This window comes from Panthera leo, chromosome A1, assembly GCF_018350215.1.
Source record: "Panthera leo isolate Ple1 chromosome A1, P.leo_Ple1_pat1.1, whole genome shotgun sequence".
NCBI classification, from domain to species: domain Eukaryota; kingdom Metazoa; phylum Chordata; class Mammalia; order Carnivora; family Felidae; genus Panthera; species Panthera leo.
Genome location: NC_056679.1, coordinates 159,841,321 through 159,859,693, shown reverse-complemented (window position 1 = coordinate 159,859,693; position 18,373 = coordinate 159,841,321). Strand labels below are relative to the sequence as shown.

Below are 18,373 nucleotides of genomic sequence, written 5' to 3'. Positions count from 1 at the left end.
CCACCAGAAGTTCCCATCCATGCTATCTTAAAAGCACCACAGGGCAGGTCCCATGTCTGCCAAGGGACCAAAACTATTACTAAAGACAGACCTTTAGGATCATACCAGTGGCCTAGTTTTACAGATTCTTACTTGAAATTGCTTAAAATTGAAAAATGAAAAGCTACAGTAAAGATGTAGTTTAGAAAACACGCAAGTTTGTGGACAGTTTTGGATTGTCAGTAATCAGAGGATTTTGCACAAACACCCCCTCACTCCCTTTCTTCCCCTCCTGTGTTCTGCAGCTCTTCCAGCAGGTGTCACTATAATCACAGAACAAACATTCCACAGCATGGTATGTAACTTTATTTTTCTAGCATAATAATTTAAAGTATTTACACACTGCACACTCACTGTTTTACACAGATACTTATCCATATACCTATGAACCACATCTAAAGGTTTCTTTGCAAAGACTCGACACACTGTGGGAATTTCCAAGCATTAACAAAGGGAAGAAAAGGACAAAAAAATGTTTTGAGTCTTTTAAAGACAGCCATGTGGAGCATCTGTGAAAACCAGTGTTTTCCCTCAAGTTTTAACCTCCCCCAGGAGACCTTTGAATAGCTACATCTTATCCATGTGGTGGGATCACCTGAAACTCTTGGTTAAGGAAGATTCCAAGAACCAAAATGTACAGGTACTATTTTCTCTAAAAGTCCTAGAAAAGAAATGGAAAATAAGCTGGCCCTTCTCTAGAGAAGCATCTGTATTTCTGAGTCATCTGTGGCGACTGTAAATGTTGTAGGAGGACACTGATTATAAAGGGAAAATAGCCAAACACACTGGCACAAATGCTAGTGAAACAGAATGCCTAGAGGCATCCTTCCCAGCTAGGATATGGCAGAGCAACCTGTTTCTTTCCCCAACTATTAGTAGAGGTGGTGATTTTGCTTTCCCTAAAGAGGACAAAGGTAATATGAACCATATACACTCTAAAGCCAGACACTGTAGAAACTTCTATTGCTTTTACCTCACTTTTATACTGTTCACACAAGAATAGTGGTTATACTCTAAATATTTTTCCTCCTTTGTTCTACTCAATTACCTAACAAAATTACTAGCTAACTATAGCTTCTGAACTGGTACATGTTCTGTAGGTGAACAGAAATAGCCACAGTTCAGAGCTCATGGTAGGTAGGCCCCCGCGTCTTTATAGAAGGGTAACAAGTTCAGTTTCACTTCTCTGGTATTGTGTCTTTTTATCAAGTAAGAAGTAGGGTGCCTTTGTGATTTTCCCAGACTTCCCAAGACTATCCTCTCCTAGATCAGAAAAAGAGCGGTTTCCCACCTCTAGATGAACCCACAGCTCCATGCTGTAATTGGATCATCAGTTCACTAAGAAATAGAATTTCACGAACCAAAATCCTCTTCTCCTGCCAGTTTGGGCCTCTGGCCGTGACCCTAATCAATGGGGCATGGCAAAAGGCAGGCCCCAGGTTTAGATACCTGGCTATCTAAAATTCAGCACAAGTTGGATCCTAATTGCTGTGGTATATAAAATTAACTTTCTTCTTGCATTTATGTAAATCTGAGTAAGGTAAGGTACAAATTATTTCGTTTCTCCTTGGAACCAAACATTTACATAGATACAATAGAAATCTACCTGCCCTAGGTAGAATTCACTTCCTCATTGTTCTTGCATTTTGTGGGTGGTGCTTTCCTTTTGCAAGGGCGTGCCAACAGGTGAAATGGAAGGAGGTATTTTACTTTATAGGAATTTTACCAAGTTACATGAGCACTCACTAGTATATTATCACTATAGATGTTACAAAGGAGCATATCTAATTAAAGAAAGAGAGACCACCTGGGAAGCAACGTTGCTCAGTGAGAAGGTGTGGGTTCACCAGAGCCCATTTTGCCACTTACTGGCTCAGGCCCTCAAAGTTTTCCTGTCATTTAACACCCTATCCTTTCCCTCATGCATACAGACACGTCAGCGCCAGCGACTGTGAAGGCCACGGTGTGGGCGGCAAGGAAGAGTGGCACACCTTGTGATGGGATCTGGGCCTCGACATGAAGAGAGAATCTAACAAGGCCTAGTCTCTGGGTTCATCAGGTGAGGTTGAGGAGGGTTTACGGGGGGTGGAGACAGGGAGCAGTGTGTCTCTGGGCATAAACAGCCAAGGAAAGAAGGCTTAGAACTTGGGCTTGCACAAATGATACAGAGAAGAGCAAGGCGTGATACGGTTTAAACAGGAACACGGGAGGAGGAAATGTCTGAGAGCTCCTGGCGTCTAGTAAAATGCCTGGTATTTATCTATGAAATTGCCATCACCAGCCCCTTCTGACCTAATAGAAACAGCAGTTTCATATGGCTCAACCTCACATTCCCTAAGTGCTCAGAACAATCCTAATTAATGAAACCTGTAGTAATACACTCCCTGCCCTTTGAAAAAGTGACAGTTGTGAAGGAGGGCGAGGGTTTCTTAGAGATGCGTGTTTCACAAGAGCCAAAGTGCCTGTCGGGGAGTTAGTTAGCTGTCCTTCCACACGGAGTGAGAGTAAGGACCTCCTCGCTCAAGGGACGCAGCTCCGCCAGCAGGAGGCCAGTGAAAGCTGCGCACCCAATGTGGCAGATCAGTAGCAAAGGGAGAAGGCAGGGACGGACAGCCAGGGACAGCCACGAGCACCGTCACTGGTCCTCTTCAGCGGGAACGCTGCGATGGCGTCTGTGTATATGTACTATACGTACTAACCAGGTACACACATAAATATTTAATATATAAAAAATAAAGTGCTTTCTAACAGGTCCCCCGGCAGGGACATTATAAAATATTTCACAAAACTGCAAAACAAAATCAATACAGTCGAAGAACACTACATCCAACATACTTGGAACAGTCACGCACATTATGTACAGTCTGGTGGGTGCCCCGGGACAAACATCCTGTCATATACATGGTATATACATATATACTCTTTTACTCAATATATTATGACAATATATATTTTAAAATTCTGTTATAGACAAAAAATAAAAAAACAAAAGACAATCCCTACAAAAACACAGTAAAGATCAAGCATGTGAGTCCCAGACTGACAGACAAATGGCCGCCTCCACGGGGTGTCCCGTGGCTACTGCTCGGGAAGATGTGCCAGCGTTCCTTCCTCGGGTGCAGCGCCTCCACGTCCTCCAAGGCACTGTGAGCAGCGGCGGTGAAGTTGGCATCCCCAGTGGTGAGCAGGTCGAAGACACAGGACTGGAAGTAGATGTCCTTCACTGGCATCTTCTCGTGGCACTGAGCATTGGCAGCCTCCAGTGTGTAGCCAGGCCAGGCCTGCGCCAATGAGGTGCGAGGCACGCTGTGCCCCAGGATGGCAGACACCTGGCCCTGCCCATCATCAATGCGCTCGCTCAGGGGGCAGCCATTCACACACAGCTGCAGGTCCTGGCTTTCCTCATAGGACATGGCCAGGTCTTCAGGCATGCGGATGGCGAGGGTCAGGTAGCGACCCAGCTGCCGCACAAATACCGTGGTCCCTATGTAGCGGGCGTGCATTTCCACGTAGCGGCCGCTCTTCCTCTCCACGATAAGCAGGCTCTTGGTGTCGCCATCCCCACCGCTGGTGCTGCCATCCACAAAGGCGGACGGCAGGTCATCTGTCACAGCTTGGTACACTTTCTGATCTGTGCACTCACGGTGAGCTTTGAAGATGATGGTTATCTGTGGGGAGGAATGCATACAAATTTAAACAGGGTGGAAGGGAAACAGAAGTGTTCTCTTCTAGGCTGGAGTTGAATGGCTGGAGACAGGATCTCCAGACTCAGGCCCAAGTGCTCCTGCCTCACAAATGAAAGGTGCCACTGTTAAGGGGGAGAAAAAGTCCTCTAGGCTTAAGTAGAAAAATTTAATGCAAATCCAGGAAATGTGCATCAAGAAAAACTTTACTTTCCTCAGACAGAACCATGTTGCTGTTCGGATACAGGTAATTTTTTCTGATAACTTGGTATCTTCTTCCCCAAACAGCTGACTGGTGGTATAGCTCTGAGAAAAAAAAGACTCCTTTCTAAGTTATGTAGAAACTTATGGGGCTTAATTAATAATATACCCACCAGAACTTTGATTTCTAAAAAGATTCCTCACTGGATCATAAATCCAGCCCCCATGGCTCATCATTACAAACATTCTTACAAACACTCAAGAGACAAAGCAGAGTTGAGGATGGGGCCATCCTGCCAAGAGCCACCAATCGTGCCTCAGCTAAGATTTCTTTAAGTCTCTTAATCAAATGTTTCACATGACTGGCTAATCCCTGGGACTGGGAAATCACTTGGCAAACACAGGTCCCGGGCACTGGCAGAGAATAAATACCCTCAACCTAGTTACAGCAAATGTTTTCCCCAAACAGCACAATGGCCCTTGAACTTCTCAGAAATTTTTTCTGGAGCCAAGTCTAAATTCTCCATATTAAGCAGACAAAATGGATAATACAAAAGCTTTCCTTTAGTAAACCCATTTTCCTTCCTTATTTAGAACAATTACAAGACACTGAACCTTCACCTCCAACACACTCAGCATGTCTGGTACACGTGGTGTAAGAGGAGGACTATCAAGAGAGACAGGGCCTTCTGGGTCACACAAGGTAGGAAAAGCTTCCTGAAGAAAAGGAAAGACAATAGCCTGCCATTTCTGTTGTCAGGACCTGAAGTAATGGCGTATTTTTCTTTCTTCTTGAAGAAGAAAACACAAACAAAAACAGGTGACCTCAGTCCAGGAGGAAGGTAGACTGGCCACACTACAAACTTCTCTGGAGAGAGGAAAACTCCCCTCTCCTGCAAGGGAGCTAATGCAAACAACAGACCCTTGTTACAAGGGCCAGAAAATGCCCTGCTTGCCCCCCTCCCCACCTCTCTTCTACACATCCTCACCACCACCCTCTAGTTTGTCTGAATTTTTTTTCCTCAACCTGGCCAGCATTTACTCACACTATTTAATTCCACATGTTCCCACTGGTGTTACTTGACTGGAATTTTCCAGCCATTTCATTTTACTTCAGCCAGTTAGTTATAAAGCCAGATCTGAACCATCTGCACCGTAGCAACTGGTTAAACTCATATCCGTTGTTTGCAGCTGCAACTAAAAGCCAGACAATGTACTATGAAAATGCTTGGTGTTCTCCCTTCCTAATTACCCTGACCCACAATTTAATTTCACTACCGGCCTTCTCACATTTCAACACCTTCTTAACAACCCAAAGGAGGTGTACCAGAGATGACTGCAGGAAATTTGTTGTGCATCCAACCATAGGACCTTCCAGAGTGAATGGGATTCTGAGCTAGATATCTAATGGGACTATAAAATAGATTTATTTGGTGGCTCTGAAGACAGTTTGACAAGTGCCTTTTTTAACACAAGCCAGGATCCTTTGGAGGTGAAAAGATTAATTCAAGTAAATTCTGCACCTCACAGAGTTGAAAGCTAATACAGATGGCTCCAATAAGGGTGAGTAAAACTTTTCATATAATCACTGTCCTCATTTTTACCCGGAGCATTCACACACTCAAGGACTAAACCAATGATTCTACAAGAGCTAAGTAATTTGTCTTTCTAGTCTAACCAACCTCAAATTTAAGTGAACATTATTTGCAAGAATCAAGTACCATTTTGTTCATCTTAGGAAAAACAAAGAGGAATTAGTTTTGTTGAGACAATCAGAGACCCAATTCCAGTCAAGTTCCTAAACGGGCAAGCAAGAGTCAACATTAAGAGGAGTGGAATAGTTCCACATGTCTTACCAAGCCTAGTGTTTTCTTTAAGCACACCAATTCCAACTCAGGAGTCATTTCAAACACCTCATGCAGTATTGTCCTCTGCTATGCCTGCTCCACTAACAGTAACTCCCATAACCCTAGATCAAATAACACTCAAGCTTGACTTCTGCACTAAGATCTACATTTACCAAATATCCCAGTCTTTCTAACAGATTTTTGTCCAATTTTCTAGGAGTCATTTTCTCTATGAGACAGCAAAACTGATATTTCTCTTTTGGGCAAAATAATTCTCACAGCGCAAATGTACAGAATTAGCCCTTGAATCAAAATCTTGGGACTCCTGGGTGGCTCGGTCAGTTGAACATCCGACTTTTGATTTCGGCTCAGGTCATGATCCTGGGGTTGTGGGATTGAGACCCATAATCAGTGTGGGCCCTGCTGAAGATTCATTCTCTTTCTCCTTCTGCCCCTCTCCCCAGCTCACATTCTCTCGCTCTCTAGAGGGGTTTCCTGAGTGGTTCCCTGTAGTTTGAGTATGTACTGAAGAGGTACCTAGAGATATAATCAACGTGAGTGAAGAAAACACCAGGCAACAGTTGTACGTGACTTATATTTTGTAATGTAACTTCATTCCTTATACAATTACAACTCAAGCTCTTAAAAAAGGCACTCAGCTGTAAGAAGCCAGAAATTAATTTTCAGATTCTATCTTGTTTTTAGAAAAACAAAATTTTTTTATTCTTATTTTTTAAAAATATTTTTAATGTTTATTTTTGAGAGAGACAGAGTGTGGGCAGGGAAGTGTCAGAGAGAGAGACAGGGAGACACAGAATTTGGAGCAGGCTCCAGGCTCTGAGCTATGAGCACAGAGCCTGATATGGGGCTCGAACTCATGGACTGCAAGATCATGACCTGAGCCCAAGTCGGACACTAAACTGACTGAGCCACCCAGGCGCCCAATTCTTATTCTTAAAAAAAAAAACAAAAAAACAAAACAACAAAAAAAACCAAACACCTCAGAATTTTTGGACATTCCAAATGTTTTCAACTGCCAACTAGCAGCTATTAGAGGGTGAAAACAGGATATTCAAAACTGTATTCTAAAGCTCTCAAACAGAGAATTTAAAAACACCAGCTATAGTGCTTACTTTTCCCCATCCATGAACTGATCCATATGCTGTAATAACTCAATTTGGCACATCTATTCTACGCCACACCATTTATTATTGATGGATGACATTTCTGTGCATTTAAAACATCAATGCCTTTTGTTAAACCTTTCCCACCAAGTCCCTCTCAACCCCTACCTCAGACAAACTACTCCAGTACTCCTCATTCATTTTTAATGTTGCACTCCCTAAGATCTTTACCACCCACAAGGTCTATTAGGAAGACAGAGATAGCAGCTACAAATCAACCTTTCTACATGTGATATACGGATTTAAGGTTTGCTGTGAAAAATCGAACTTTAGGGGCACCTGCCTCTCTTTTCCACCACGAAAAGAAAATGCATTAAAAGAAAATGAGGTAACCAACAAAGGAAAACCCAGGCCCAGCTTTGCCAAGATAGAGAAAGAGCTCCACCAGGCTCAACAGCTTTGTGAAGTGCTGTGCATAGGTTTTCAAACAGCAGAATTCCCTTAAGGCTGTACACTTAACTACTTGTGCTTATTGTATTTTGGAAGAAACAACCATCAGCGTTTAGTCAGGCTATTCAGCACTGTAAGTGCAGGACCTTACCAGAATCTTCAAATTCCAGAACTGGACTCTCAGATCAAGGGACTCCTATCTCTTGGATTAAGATGGGCCAACAAACGAAACTGAAATAGTCCCAGAAATTAGGAAAGAACACAGAGAAACACAATTTTGATAAGTACCTGGTTAAAATTCTGTTTGTGTTAAAGGAAACTAAGATTAATTCTATTTCGCATCATCAGCTGATATGTCTGCTTCATTAGATCCTCTGGGTGCAATTATAGGTTGGAAAAAAAAAGGCACCTATAAGGGAGGATAAGAGAACCACTGCTCACATCCCCTTTTACCCTTACTTAGATAAACTGGCACACAGCCTCTACATTAAGTCCTCTGGTGTGAGCAAAAATAAACCACTCCAATAAGGGTACATGCTTCAAAGGAAAACATTCACAAGCTCTATCTCTAGGTCCAAAATATCTACTCTTTATTTCTCAGGGTCAATTTCCTCTCAGATCAGGAATAAAATAAGGATGTCCACTCTTGCCACAGCAATCAGACAAGAAAGATAAGTCATTCTTAATTCGTAAGGTGGAAGTAAAACTGTCACTATTTGCAGATGACAATGATACTATGTATAGAAAACCCTAAGGATCTCACGAAAAACCTATTAGAATAATTAAATCCAATAAAGTTGCAGGATACAAAATTAATATACAGAGATCCGTTGCCTTTGTATATACTACTAAGAAGCTCTCAAAATGAGAAATTAAGAAAACTATCCCATTTGTAATTGCATCAAAATTAATAAAATACCTAGGAATAAATTTAACCGAGTGACACACCTCTATTCTGAAAACTGTAAAACAATGATGAAAGAAATTGAAGACAACAAGTAAATACACAGTAAGATATACTATGCTCATGGAGTAGAAGAATACTGTTAACATGTCTATACTACCCAAAGCAATCTACAGATTAAATGGAATCTCTACCAAAATACCAACAGCATTTTACACAGAATTAGGATTAAAATCTGTATGAAATCACAAAAGACCCTGGGTAGCTAAAGCAGTCTTGAAAAAGAACAAAGTTGGAGGCATCACAATCCCTGATTTCAAACTATAACACAGAGCTGTAGTAATCAAAACAGTATGGCACTGGCACAAAAACAGACACGCAAATAAATCGAACAGAAAAAAAAGTTCAGAAAGAAACCCATGCTTATATGGACAATTAATGTATAACAAAGTGGCACAAGAACATACAATGGAAAAAACAGTCTCTCCAATAAATGGTGTTGGGAAGAGCGGACCACTTTTTACACCATAAAAATAAAATCAAAATAGATTGAAGACCTACATGTGAGCCTGGAAACCATTAAAGCTCCTAGAAGAAAACATAGACCACAATCTCTTGAATGTTGGCCTTAGCAACATTTTTCTCCGTAGGTCTTCTTGGGCAAGGGAAACAAAACCAAAATAAACTATTGGGACTCCATCGAACTAAAAAGGTTTTCCACAGTGAAGGAAACCAACAAAATGAAAAGGCAATCTACTGTAAGGGAAAAGATATTTGCAAACGGTGTTTCTAGTAAGAGAATAATTTTCAAAAACATATAAAGAACTTATAGAAGTCAATACCAAAAACAAAATCCTATTAAAAAATGGGCAGACGACCTGAATACGCATTTTTCCAAAGACGACGTACAGATGGCCAACTGACACATAACAAGATGCTCAACATCACTAATCATCAGGCAAATGCAAATGAAAACCACAATCAGAGATTACCTTACACCAGGTAGAATGGCTAGTATCACAAAGACAGAGCTAACAAGTATTAGTGAGTAGGAGAGAAAAGGGTGGGAACGTAAACTGGTGGAGCCAGGTGCCACAGCCACTGTGGAAAAACGGTATAAAGGTTCCTCAAAAAATTAAAAATAAAAGATTATACCATCTGGTAATTCCACTGCTGGGTATTTACTCCAGAAAAATGGAAACTAATTTAAAGAGATACATGCACCCCTATGTTTACTGCAGCATTGTTTACAATAAACAAGATTTGGAAGTGACCCAAGTGTCTACTGAAAGTAGAATGGATAAAGAGGGTGTTACCCTAAGTCAGATAAGTCAGAGAAAGAAACACTGGATAACTTCACTTATACCTGTAATATAAGAAACAAACAGACTCAAAATACAAAGAACAAACTGGTGGTTGCTGGGGGCGGGGTGGTGGTAGCAGTGGAAGGATGGGTGAAATATAAAGGAGATTAAGAGGTATAAACTTCCAGTTATAAAATAAGTAACTCATGGAGATGAAAAGTACAACAAAGAGATTACAGTCAATAAGGATGTAATAACGTCGTACAGTTACAGATAGTGACTATACTTATCGTGGTGAGCACTGTATAATGTATAGAGTTGTCAAATCACTATGTTGTATACCTGAAAGCAATATGACATTGTATGTGAAGTATACTTGAATTAAAAAAGACACAGTAGAGTATTATATACAGTATTTAGAGGAAACTGTTGAGATGGTCAGTAACTGATATGTAATTCTAAAATGACGACTTAACCTATACATCAAGTATCTACATACAAGAAAGCTGAACCTAAGACCTACAAAAGTGTATTTTTTTAGGTACTAGCAGAAAGACAGTATACATGTGTAAGAGGAGGGTGGCGGACTCCTCTTTTAGGGCTGGAATGAGGCCTCTTACCTTCAAAAGAGGTATCAAAATAGGTTTCTCTACCCTCGGAATCTCTTTCCACAGAGCTCTGTTCTAGGCGCACTTCCAGGATTCCAGAGAAATGGAATGGATCAGACTTATTTATTCTTCAGTGTTGCCCCAGGTAATACATGCAGGAACAAGGGCTGCCTTGGCTGCTGGAGGGGTTCTTGGCAGCGGATGGAGAAAGAAGAAACCAAACCAGAGGCGAAGGACACCCACAGCTGAGGCTGCTAGGGTGGTCCAGGGGAGAAGCGTTAATCTCAGTGGCTGGAAAGAATACGCAAGAGTGAAAGGGAAGCAGGCCCAGGGATGACACATAAGAGGCACAAAAATGTAGACTTCCAAAGAGTAACTTCTGTGTACTTAAAACAAGGAAGGCTCTAAGTATAAATAGGCTCCTAGACAGTGAAATAGGCCAGCTTCCTGGTACAGAGCAGAGCAAGGCTAGGCTGGGCATGAGGAGAGAGGGCATCTAGTCCTCAAGTCTTAGCCACTCAGAGGACTCAACATGGCACTTGTTGGTTGCTGTATTCAGATTTTGCATTATGATGAGGCCACCAAGTGTAAGAAGTCATGTTTCTAGATGTGAAGTTAAGCATGTGTGGACAGTGTTACAGGCCTCCACTGCCACTGTGCTTCAGACCAGAGGCCAGAAGTATTCTGAAAGGTGAGAGCCAGGGCTGGAGGTGTAACTCTAGGGGCAGGAATCTGCCCTAGCAGGTCTTGCCTTTGGGGATTGCCCTCCAAAGAGGCGGAGGGGGCAGTGCCATAGATCCTGAGGCCCTAGAGCAGAACCTCTGGCCAATGCCCTAGGCCTTGGTTCAGCAGAGTTATTGCCCAAACCTATGGGGATTAGGAAATCACAGCTTCCGATCATTTTTCACTTCTGAGAAATGATTTGAAAACTAAAAGGGTCTGAAGGTCTTTATAATACACTCACTCTCTACCACTTCTAGGTTCAATTTCAAGTTCCCAGGGCTATTAAAAAAAAGAAAGAAAAAGCCCATTCACGAAAGAGGTGGCTGGAGGTGATGACCATGTATTTCAAGAAGTCAGTTAACTGAACTGCTACAAGCAATAGCCTTGGTCTTCATGTGCGTGAGGCAGGAGAGAGGAAGTCAGCAACACCACTGAGTGCAAACTTGGACACGCGGGCACACTTGAACGTACCTTTAGGTATAAAGATTAAACCCTGACCCCTCATTTCAGGAGGAAATGCAGAGCTGAGGAGCATTTAGTGTTTAAATGCCATCATTATCAATCTACCGTAGCACACATGCAACGTTCTAACACTCACAGAACCCCACCAGAATTAGCCATTCTTTTAGCTTCAACTCTTAAAATAACCGGCTCACTAGGACACAAAGAACTCGTCTTGCCAGAGACCCAGTTTCACCAAAAGCTCTTTCTACAATCAACAGCACTGTGTTTTCACTGGAAGCCTGTCCAGTTCAGTTCTGTACCTCAGATGTGTGCTGCTATGCTTGTTAGTTATCGCTTAAGTTGAGCATTTTACAAAGCCCTGAAGTTACCCCACCCAGGAGAACACAAAATTCAAAACAGTGGAAGAGCAAGTTCTACTGCAGTCAAAACAAAGACAAGATGGGTAAGGTAGATTTTTCATTGTTCGGCACTGTAGAGTAACTCTTTTTATGTGCCACATTCCACATAGGCAGAAACTGTTTGGGTAGCATTAATTGAAGCCAACAAAAAAGTACCAACCATCCGGTGTTTCCTTCTCGCCCCTTCCTCTCAAAATGTTGACCCAAAGAAAATTTAACAGGGCAGCTAGAAATGTGACAGTAAAAGAAGTTCTGTCAGTTGTGTATCAGACTTGGCCTCTCGTTTAAGTTGTGGAGGATCGTGGATCTGTTTGAAAGGAGCAGAGGCCCATAAGCAGTGCAGGGAGTCCTGCCCAGCTAGCACAGGACTTGTGTTCATCTCATTTACAAATGGAGGATATTTTGAAGGTCTGCTCCTCCTAAACCACAGCTGGGACAGAGGGAGGGGCACAGAGAAGGATGACTCAAAATACAGGGCTTAATAGATATGCAGGTACAAACTTTATACAATTTTAGATGGTTTCTACTAACATCTTCTAAGTCTCTTCATTCTACAGAACAGAGATGGTAAAAGATTAGGACCCAGAGGATTTTAATGCACAGAACAATAGGATGATGTAGCTTGTATGGCAAGAATGGCATAAAGAACCACCAAGGCAGGCCCATTCATCTTACAGAATGATCTTTTACACTAAAAGATAAACCATACAGCTAATAATTTCTTTTCCTTCTTCTTTTCCCCCTTACATATATTTGGAAATCCGTTTCCCTCCAAGAAATTCGCTGAACCCGTATGAAGCAAAGTTGAGTAGCTCCTGGGCCTAAGACCTTATAATCCAGTACAAACAGGAGCTAGGCAGGAAACAGAAAAGGACAAAGGAAGAACACAACCACCTGGAATTATAGCTGACTTCTCTTCTAAAAACTATTTACTGTTTTCATCTTCTTAAAAAAAAAAAAAAAGTTTATTTTGAGATGGAGAGCAAGACAGGGGCAGAGAGAAAGAGAGAGGGAGGGAGGGAGGGAGGGAGGGAGGGAGGGAGGGGGTCCCAAGCAGGCTCCACACTATCAGCGCAGAGCCCGATGCAGGGCTTGAATTCATGAACCGTGAGATCATGACCTGAGCCCAAATCAAGAATAAGACATCTAACTGACAGCCAGGCACCCTGTTTATTGTTTCAATCTTGTTTCTACAAGTAGTAAATAAAGTCAGGGAGGAGAAGGTTATCTAAGATATGCTTTCATGGGTTTTAAAGAGGAGATGGGACCCAGAAAAATGAATTTAAGAATTGGTGACTCTGATGTCAAATTCTGGAAAGTTATTAAAAAAACTCTGGAAAGTTATTTTGGTTATTAAAGACCAACAACCTTCAAAAGTGGCAGCCAGGGTTCTAGATCCTTCTAGGGTATAAGGGAATAAGGAAATGCAGGTTCAAGAGAGGGGCCACGTTGACCATAGTGGGTGGAAAGGGAGACTGTGCCAAATACCAGGAGTAGAACCGGTGACCTGTGACAGTGACCAGGGGAAGGGGTATGCCCTGGGTACAGCCAGCAGCCCACCTCTCTGGCCCTTCTTGACACCTGTGACAACTTGCTAAGTAGGAACATCTGCAACCAGCTTATGAATGTGGGCCACTGATGTTCTAGAAAGAAACCCTGAGTGGCTAGTTCTACACACAAGCCCCACAATTCTCCACCAACGGCTGATGTGCTATGTGCTTACACCCAGACAGAGACTGATACCACTTCTGCATCTCCCTCACCACCCCATGGTAGGCCCCGTAAAGCTCGGTGGTTCAAATGCAGCGCCAAGTTAATCATACACTTTAGGAGAGAAATGATTACACTGAACAGGGAGCTACAACTGCAAACTTCTTTCCCATCTGTTCCCCAATATGCTTCAATCACTCTTACTTCCCCCCCCCCCCCACCCCCAGCATTTCTGCAAATGCTAGGACAAGGAGCAATCTTAAAGAGATGGCAAGAATTACCTGCATAAAAGATAATCACAACAAAATAAAGAGCAATTTCAGCCTTTAAAAGTTAGTCACCTGCAAGGAAGTTTCTGATCTCTGGAAGCAAAGGCTTCTATATTCTCAAAGAAAATGCCACTGTCCCCTCTAATAATGCAGCCAGCATGCAAGAACAGTGTCCATATATTCAAAATACAATCCTGCCTATGGGAGTATGAGGTATCTTCCTTAGTCAATAAAAATAAGAATGATCATTATTGTTTAGCTCAGACTATCTCTGTAAAGATACTAAAAACATAATGGGGTGGGGTCGGGGGCAAAAACTTGGCTACAAAGATGTACTAGGCCTGGGTTCAAAAGAGGACAGTCTTCCTGACCTTGATCCAGAGATATGTTTAACATGACAGCTGAAAGCCTTTGAAATGCAGGCACATCTCGCTTTGATTTGGTAACCAACAGAAAATGATCCAGAACACTGGTTTACGTGCCCACGTACTGCTGTGCAACAACAGCTACATGTGAATGGGCGTCAGAGAGGAGGAGAGGACCCAAACCATGCTCTAGGGCCCCACAAGCAAGTATGTTTTACCTCAATGATGCACCTTGGGTTATAGTTTGAAGGAGACAGAAAGCAAGAATGAACCCAACAATCTAAGTCTTCCTATATCTCTAGTATCATCAACCAGTGGAAGTTTTTAGGAATTTCCCAGAAAGTAGCTGGAATTTGAGAATTAGGGATAATTATGGACTTTAATAAATAAGTAGCTGCTGGGCATGGCCTCTTCCTCTCATGCTTTGGATAGGCTCTAAGTACTACTGCCAACAGGATTACCAGGAGCTGGAAGCCCACGGAACGTACAAGGCACCTCAGGGTGCTCACCCACCTGGCCAACAGTCACCTGGCTTGGCCAAGACGAAGAACATACCTCTTTCCCAAATGCAAACACCTTAAGGTAAACTGCCTTCTCTCACTAAAGGAGGAAGCATGGAAAATCCTGTAGCAGTCTATAAAGGCACTTGCCGTCATCCCCAATCTCCCCTCCTACTTACAATTTTGTTTTATTGAGACTGAAGGACAGGATGACAAAGCCAGAGTGATGCACAAAGACAAGATTACATTAAAATAAATTGAAAAATAGAGCTAAGGTATCCAAAGTACTTGTAAGAAATCATTTAAAAAAGTATTCCCATTGTTTAGGCTACTAGGAATACATTTGTAAAGTAAAGAATCTTTTCATCAAATTTACTCCAAAATTGCCTTCTGTAACCATGGCACAAAGCCTAAGTCCACTTAAACAGAGATACACAGATACACAGAGTGAAGTGAACAGGAGATGAAGGAGCTGGCAAAGAGAATGGGCAAGAGATGGTACTGAACAGAATTCTCTCCAGATGATCCGGCGTATTTGTCTGAGGCCCAGGAGAGCTATGCACATGTGTCCTTTTTGGAGCCTAAATAGTGTGGCCGCCTCTTCCCCCAAAACAAAAACTGCTTCCCCCCCCCCCCCCCCCCCCATTTAGCCAATTCTGCCAGTTCTAAGCCTGTCCCTCTCATCTCTCTTCTCCAGGGCCTGCAGGCCTGAAGCCGCCTCTCACAGCCAAAGGTGGGAAAGACAGCTCTGAGCTGGTGTGGATCTCAGCCAAGGCATGCAGCTGTGCCAGAAACCCCTCAAGCCCCTGGGTGGGGATAAAAAGCTAGCCCTGGCCTCCCCTTTAGCGACACACACACCTACCTGGCAAGGTAGCGACCGCACAAGACTCCTCTGAAGAGAGGGAGACGGGCTGGTGGAGGGCCTAACAAGAGTGGCCTGGAGGAGGCATATCTGTGCCCATCATGATCAACTGGAAAACCACGCTAAGTTTCCCAGGGAAGGAGGACAGAAAGTAGATGACGGTGGATGAGGCCACATTGTTGAGTACTGCAAGTCTAGCTGCCCTAAACTCAATGCTTGCTATGTGGACAAAGAAAAAGGCTTAGCTAATAAATGACCCCTTGAATAGAGATGACTTCACTTTCACTGCGTTTAGATTTTTTCCCCCTACATTTTGTCTTTCTGTGAGGATGGAAAGGTACTAAGGGGCAGGTAGAGATCACAAAGATGACTACCAGATGGCTTGCTCAAGAAGCCAGGTTCCCAGGACTGAGGAAATTATCTCTAGGCCCTCACTGAGCATAACACTGGGGTCAGTGCTTCAGTTCATAGCTGAAGACAGTGAAATGAATGAGTGCTTACATACAACAATTTCAGCAGCACAGTTGGCTAGCCTCTACCATAGCATTGGTCAGCGGTTAAATCTAGTGACACTGTGCACATACGTCATTAAAAATGCTTGACCCCAAGGATGATACAGTAACTCCAATGTGCAGTGCTAAGTTATTAAGGAGCTGGTCTATGTACCTCTTTGAGGTCTCAGTAAAGCTGAGACTCATGCAAAAAAATCTTCTGAAAGATTTTTTAAGAAAGTATTACAGTAGACATCAGGAAAAAAAAACAATCAGATCTTTTTTGGAACTTATTTCCTACGTTCTTTTTGCTTCAGAGCATTTTTATTTTTATTACCATCATTTTTTCGTTGCTTAAAAATTTTTAAAGGTTTTATTTTGGCCCTGGGTAGGTAAAAGGAAATTGTGCTGCAAAATTTTAGGCCCTTCGTTGTGTTTCACCAGCACAGATCATATCAGTATTGAGACAGATCTTCAGCAGTAACCTTCCAGATATTTTGGGGGGCTTTGCAGAGAGTTGAAAAAAGTAGAAGGGAAACAAAACAAAACAACACAACAGAACTACCAGAGGTCGCAAAGCCATGGAGTCATCTGCTGCTGAAAAGCATGGTCACCAGATGTGGGGAACTACTTTCCAGCAGTGCACGTAAAGACCACACGTTCTCATTGCCTGCTTGAATTTAAGTCAGAGGATGGTTTTTCTCCTACATCCTTTTTGGAATGGGTGAAACTTCTGATCATTACAAAACTGAGGGAGAAAGCAAAGTTGTACTTTTTATTTATTTGCTAAAAACTATGACAGATTCAATCACAACTGAAATGGAATGACCTAAAATACTTCAGTGTCAATTGTTCCATTTATGTAATATTAATACTCATAACAAAATTCATTGTCCCCAAGTATTTCACCACAATCAGTAAAAAGTATAGAATTTTGAAAGGCTAAGTAACAAGTAGACGTGACACGTGATTGGATGGAAGGCATGGAAAATTAAATTTAGGGCTTGTGAAAAGAACCAATATTTTCTTGTGCACAAAGCACTTACTAATCTCAAAGGTATTGTGAAGGCCCTCTAAACCCTCAATTATCTACACGATCAATGATGACTCTCTCCATTCCCAGTGGAAGTGCCTTCTTGAATCTTCAGCCTCATATTTTCCCAAAGACTATCCCCAGGTTTTATGCACTATGACTCTGCAGCAATGATGGATTTTTGGCCATGATCTGTGTTATAAGTTCATAATTGTGTACCTGTCTACCATAACTTACAGCATTTTAATATATAGACAAGAAAAATTATTTGCATGCTTATAAAAACCAGAGGAGGTAAAGTTTACTTGCAGGATTTGGAAAGGCAAGCCTGGGCTTTTATTGGGAGTTAAAGCATAAACATTTTTGAGTCCACCTAAAATGTTTGGACTAATGTAACAGACTTCTTTGTTCAGAGCAATGACTTCTAATCTTAGATTTGTGACACCCCTGGGTGTCTCCAGCTATCTCTGGAGGGGTTGTAAAATTACCTCCACAAAATGCCAAGTAAAATCATTTAAATTCACTTAAATATACGCCACACGTGTTTAGAGGCAAGGGAGGGTGTCCTGGAATCAAAAGAGCCGTCATAACTATTACAAAAGCTTGATCCTTGTCAACTATCTTTCAGTCCAAACCAACTGATGAACAGATAAAGGAAAATGAACAAGATGAGATAGCCTGTATGTGTGATTCTGTAGTTGGGAGAGACAGGGAAGGAGCTGGTTATTTGGGACAGTCTTTTTTTCTGGAAAACCTTTTTTGACCTCTGTATTTACTTACTAATGCCTGAATTAGCACTGACTGCCAACTGGGAATCCAGTTCATAGCCCTTTACCTAGTTGCACTGACAGTGGTGCCTTAAAGTTGGTTCAGATGATCTCCATTTGGCATTAGCTTCTTTAACACAAGTACACACACACACACACACACACACACACACACACACACACACACAAACACAGACAAGGGCAGCTATGCAGGGTAAGCTTAACTTAATTTTGTCAGTTTTCCCCTCAGCTTAATTAAAATGTTATCCTGAGATTACGACAGGGATTATACATCACTGCTCCACAATAGCCAATTCTAAAATTCCTTGGTCACGGCAACATTAATAACTAAAACACAATTGTGGCTTTGCCACTGGGAAGCTGGCTTATAGCCATTACATTTTACTATAGCTTCCAAATTTCCAATAAAATATGTTTCCTGATGGGTTATTGCCCCAGGTTTGATAGCTTTCTTTACTTGGAACACCCACTTTGGTCATCTGATAAATAGGAACATGGATTTCTTCAACAAGAGTCACACTCAAAAGACTTCAGAGAAAAAAAAAAGTATACATTTTCCCATTAAACAGGCCTGCCTTTTCTATAGAGAACTCAACTTCGGTGTTTTTT

The 18,373-nt window shown here is 42.1% G+C and overlaps 1 protein-coding gene across 2 annotated transcripts in view; it reads right to left on the bottom strand.

The window, feature by feature from the left end:
- Positions 1 to 322: 322 nt before the first annotated feature.
- Positions 323 to 18,373, bottom strand: part of RGMB (repulsive guidance molecule BMP co-receptor b) — a 29,223-nt gene continuing 11,172 nt past the window's right edge. For both annotated transcript variants that reach the window (XM_042944347.1, XM_042944357.1), the window contains one exon: positions 323 to 3,707. In XM_042944347.1, the coding sequence (XP_042800281.1) occupies positions 3,039 to 3,707 (669 nt within the window). In that variant the 3' untranslated portion in view covers positions 323 to 3,038. The remainder of the gene's footprint in view (positions 3,708 to 18,373) is intronic.